Source organism: Sciurus carolinensis, unplaced genomic scaffold (assembly GCF_902686445.1).
Source record: "Sciurus carolinensis unplaced genomic scaffold, mSciCar1.2, whole genome shotgun sequence".
Classification (NCBI taxonomy): domain Eukaryota; kingdom Metazoa; phylum Chordata; class Mammalia; order Rodentia; family Sciuridae; genus Sciurus; species Sciurus carolinensis.
In genome coordinates, this window is record NW_025920281.1 from 154,171 (window position 1) to 159,199 (window position 5,029).

General features: G+C 36.2%; 1 protein-coding gene across 1 annotated transcript; it reads left to right on the top strand.

Annotated features, from left to right (window-relative positions):
• The first annotated feature begins 2,565 nt into the window (after positions 1 to 2,565).
• Positions 2,566 to 3,718, top strand: LOC124975455 (olfactory receptor 5L1-like). The gene is made up of 2 exons (XM_047538164.1): positions 2,566 to 2,817; positions 3,038 to 3,718. Exons 1-2 carry the CDS (start codon positions 2,566 to 2,568, stop codon positions 3,716 to 3,718), a joined length of 933 nt encoding a protein of 310 aa, XP_047394120.1.
• The last annotated feature ends 1,311 nt before the right edge of the window (positions 3,719 to 5,029 follow it).

Below are 5,029 nucleotides of genomic sequence, written 5' to 3' on the forward strand. Positions count from 1 at the left end.
TAACATTTATTTTTTAAAGAGGAAATATGTTGTAGTTGGATTTAGAAAATTACATAGCACATAGTAAGTGCCCAAGTGAGCAATGGCTATTATTCTCACTATAGGAGGTTCACTGTCCCCACTCTGTGGAGAATAATGTGTCTTTAGACCCTATACCTTGCAGGAAGGAACTGTTGCATATAAAGCAGACAAACTTAAAAGATGCATCCATATATTTTATAAGGCAATATGAGAATTCAAAGACAAAATTATTGGATGTAGCTTTCCATGTATCAAATTCATCATAAACTCTGAATGAATGAAGTTAGCTTAAAATAACCTATGCATAAAAGAGAAATATAAAGTGTACCTACCGCATTATTTATTTTCCCCAGTTCATAACCCATAGTGAAGATAGTTGTTTCCCATAGTGAAAATAGTTGTTTGAATCCCAGGAGTTTTCTTGATATTTTGTTGATGTCCCACAGAAATCAGTAATTGTTTTGAGTAGCTTAGGGAACATAGATCCCAGAGAAACATCCACAAACATAAAGTCAATGACATTTTCCATCACAACAATTTCAGAAACAAGGAAAGGAATTGAGCACCTACTCCATAGGTGGGTTGAAATACATGCTTATTATTTTGGGGGGGAACGTTTGGATATGAATAATATTTTCTGGGAACTGGAAACTTGAATTTTTTTCCATGTTTGAAATCTCTTATAGTCATAAATGAGAGAAGAATGAGGTGTAAAAGAGGGAAATAGTATTATAGATTTAAAAAATTCTGAGTAGTATTCCTCTCAGAGAATTCTTTGAGAAATGCCAAGATTTAAGCACTGCTTTAAGAAAATATACTTCTCCTTTTGAGGTAAAGGACATTCTCAATGAGAAATAGAACAATTTTATCTGCAGATGCACATATCTCATAAGAAATGCTAGCATGAGAGGAACATCAACATGAACAATGGGGATAAATGTATTTTCAGTTCTTCTTTTACATCTCTCTCTCACAACAACTCCATCTGTGCAACCTGGTCAAGCCTGCATGGAGAGGCTCCTGATGGTCATCCCAAGGCTGAGAGTGGCACTGAGACACCCATGAGAATTTCCATGGAGGGACACAAACACGTGAACTATCTCTGAAGTAGAAAAGGGAGGGATTGCTTTAGCTCTGTACAAAGCACTTTAGAATGTCAATTGAAAGCAGGTTTCTCAGCGACTTACAGTATCATCCTGGTGGAGTTTGGCTGTGTTGGAGGTGAGGGTGAGGGAGAGGGATGGTAGAGTTTTTAAGCAGCATCCTTACTACATGTAATAAGTAATAAGTACACGCACCCTGGTGACAACCAAAAATATCACTGGCAAATGTCACATAGTGGTCATAGTCAACTCCTGGTAAAGGAGCAGTGCTCTGTGAACCACTAACCACCTGATTTTTTTTCAGACTTGAAAACAGGAAAAAAAATTCAAAATTTTGTATTACTTTGAACTCAGAGGAGGACAACTCATTTTTCCTGGTCATTTAGAGAAAGAAAATCATATAATTACATAAGGATACTATTTTACCTGTCCCTCAGCTTTATTGTTCACTGCCTCATTTTATCAGCATCAATTCTAATATCTTTAAAATTATTTGTCATGATATTTTAAAGAGAAGCATATTTTCCTTCATAATACTTTTGAATATTTTTATCGTCTTGAACTTAAAAAATAATTTTGAACATTTCCTGTGATACTTCATTTCTAAGTTTTTTATCATAAATAATGCTGTGACATTAAGTGGTTATTTTTCTCAATAATATCCTATGCACATCTTTGATTAGCTCTTGAGATAGAATCAGAGAAGTAAATTAATTGTCAAGTAGATCATTCAAAATTAAAAATGTTGTAAATATAGGAAGGCTATTCTCAAGAGTACTAATTACCTAAGTGTGGCAAACAGTAGGCACTTTATTAAGCTGAAAAACTAGGTTAATTTTATAGAAGAAATGGTGATATGGAGATACTTTCCCAAATAAAATACATCAACAAAACCTAAACACTTGTGGGATAGTAATTAAAATAAGCCTATCTCATCAGTTTTCAGAATGGAAAACTCAGAAAATTTTACCATATGTTTTAAAATTTATTTCCTTTGATCACAATATTTGGAATATTGATTATAGAGTCAAGTAGGATAAAATGACTTTGAAAATTATACAGAAATTTTGCTAATCAAATAATATCACGACATCACCCTTCATGATTCAATGCCAAACTTGCAATTTTGAAAACCTAATCAAACATACAGAAAAGTTTTTATAAATATTAATGATTTCATGTGATCTCTGAAGTAAACTAAAGGCTTTATGCATCTCCATTATGATATGTCTTAATTGTTGCTAAATTGAATAGCACAGATAACAATTCTTTATGGATAAAATTAACTAACTTATTGATTCTGTTGTTTTTTATTTATTTTTAAGTTTTTAAATTTTTTATCCAGTGAAAACTATATTTCATCACATAATGAAGAATTGTTTTTAATTTTTGTTTTTGTTTTTGTTTTTGTTTCCCCCCTAGCCACATATAAAGTGTGCACATGGATGAGGAAAACTGTTCCACTGTTACTGAGTTCATTCTCCTGGGATTGTCAGATGTCGCTGAGCTGAGAGTCCCTCTCTCCCTGGTGTTCCTTCTCATCTATGAAGTCACGGTTCTGGCCAACCTGGGCATGGTTGCACTGATTCAGCTCAGCTCTCACCTGCATGCTCCCGTGTACTTTTTCTTCAGCCACTTGTCCTTTGTGGACTTCTGCTACTCCTCAGTCATAGTGCCCAAAATGCTGGCCAACTTCTTCTTTTTTTTTTTTTTTTTTTCCTTTTATAATCACCTTTTTATTTATTTTTGTTTGTTTTAGTTCTTTTTATTTATTTTTTTATTGTAAACAAATGGGATACATTTTGATTCTCTGTACATGGAGTAAAGGCATACCATTCGTGTAATCATAAATTTACACAGGCCAATGTTGTTTGATTCATTCTGCCATTTTTCCTCCCTTCCCTCCCCACCCAATCTTTACCAAGAACAAAGCCATCTCCATCCCAGCCTTCATGGTACAATGCTATTTGTTTTGCACTTGTGTAGTCACAGAGGTCTTCCTGCTGGCAGTGATGGCCTATGACCGCTTTGTGGCCATCTGCAACCCATTGCTGTACATGGTTATCATGTCCCAGAAGTTCTGTGCAGAGCTGGTCTCTGGTTGTTACCTTTTAGTATCAGTGTCTGCTCTCATTCATTTGTGTTTGGCCCTTGGGATCCCATTCTACAAGTCAAATATGATCAACCATTTCTGTGACCTACCTCCTCTCCTAAGTCTTGCCTGCTCTGATGTCAGTGTGAATGAGGTGCTGCTGTTCATTGTGGCTACTTCCAATGAATCTATGACCATTGTGATCATACTCACCTCCTACCTGTTCATCCTCATCACCATCCTGAAGATGCGCTCTGCAGAGGGGAGGCACAAAACTTTTTCCACCTGTGCCTCCCACCTCATAGCCATTGTGATCTTTCATGGAAGGATCCTTTCCATTTATTGCAGACCCCCTTCAGGCAATGTTGGAGATGCTGACAAAATGGTCATGGTGTTACACACTGTGGTCATCCCCATGCTGAACCCCTTGATCTATAGCCTGAGGAACCAGGGTGTAAAAGAAGCTTTCAGAAAAGCTCTCAGTTCTAAAACACATTCCTAGAGAATGTGTGCTTGCCAGGACTTAGGTCGCAATATTGACGCAGGTAGAGGCGTTGATAGGTGGGCTGCAGTGTTGGAGCACAGGGAATAGGAACAAGCTAAGTAGTCATGAGTGAGCTTTTCAATTCACTTATATTTGTATCTTTTCAATTTACAACTGTGGGATTAAACATCTTTCAAAAATATCAAAACTTCATAATTTTATAGTAATTAGTGATATTTAAATGAATATGGTTAATGGTACTTCTAAGACACACATATTTAGTTTGAAGTGAAACATTTGCAAGTTAAAGAAGAACATAAGGATCACATTTCATATCAGTCTCCCTGATCCATGAAAGTAAGATTCTTTTTTTTTTAATTTATTTTATTGTAAACAAATGGGATACATGTTGTTTCTGTTTGTACATGGAGTAACAGCATACCATTTGCGTAATCATACATTTACATAGGGTAATGTAGTTTGATTCATACTGTTATTTTTTCCTTCCCCCCACCCCTACCACCCATCTTTTCCCTCTATATAGTCCCTCCTTCCTCCATTCTTGCCCCCTCCCACCCCCCATTTTCTGCCATCATCCGCTTATCAGTGAGATCATTTGTCTTTTGCATTTTTGAGATTGGCTTATTTCACTTAGCATGATATTCTCCAATTTCATCCATTTGCCTGCAAATGCCATAATTTTATTATTCTTTATAGCTGAGTAATATTCTGTTGTATATATATATACCACAGTTTCTTTATCCATTCATCAACTGAAGCACATCTAGGTTGGTTCCACAGTCTGGCTATTGTGAATTGAGCAGCTATGAACATTGATGTGGCTGTATCTCTGTAGTATGCTGATTTTAAGTCCTTTGGGTATAAGCCAAGGAGTGGGATAGCTGGGTCAAATGGTGGGTCCATTCAAAGTTTTCTAAAGAATCTCCACACTGCTTTCCAGAGTGGCTGCACTAATTTGCAGCCCCACCAGCAATGTATGAGTATACCTTTTTCCCCACATTGTTGCTTGAATTCTTGATAATCGCCATTCTAATTGGGGTGAGATGGAATCTTAGTGTGGTTTTGATTTGCATTTCTCTTACTTCTAAAGATGGTGAACATTTTTTCATATGTTTGTTGATTGCTTATAGATCTTCTTCTGTGAAGCGTCTGTTCATATCCTTAGCCCATTTATTGATTGGGTCATTTGTATTCTTGGTGTAGGGTTTTTTGAGTTCTTTATATATTATGGAAATTAGCGCTCTATCTGAGGTATGGTTGGCAAAGATATTCTCCCACTCTGTAGGCTCTCTCTTCACATTTCTCATA

Bases quoted from the DNA above. Each gene is read 5' to 3' on its own strand.
- LOC124975455 (XM_047538164.1), top strand. From the start codon at position 2,566: ATGGATGAGGAAAACTGTTCCACTGTTACTGAGTTCATTCTCCTGGGA. The intron at 2,818-3,037 runs TTCTTCTTTTTT...CCTCCCCACCCA, and splicing joins TGCCCAAAATGCTGGCCAAC to ATCTTTACCAAGAACAAAGC.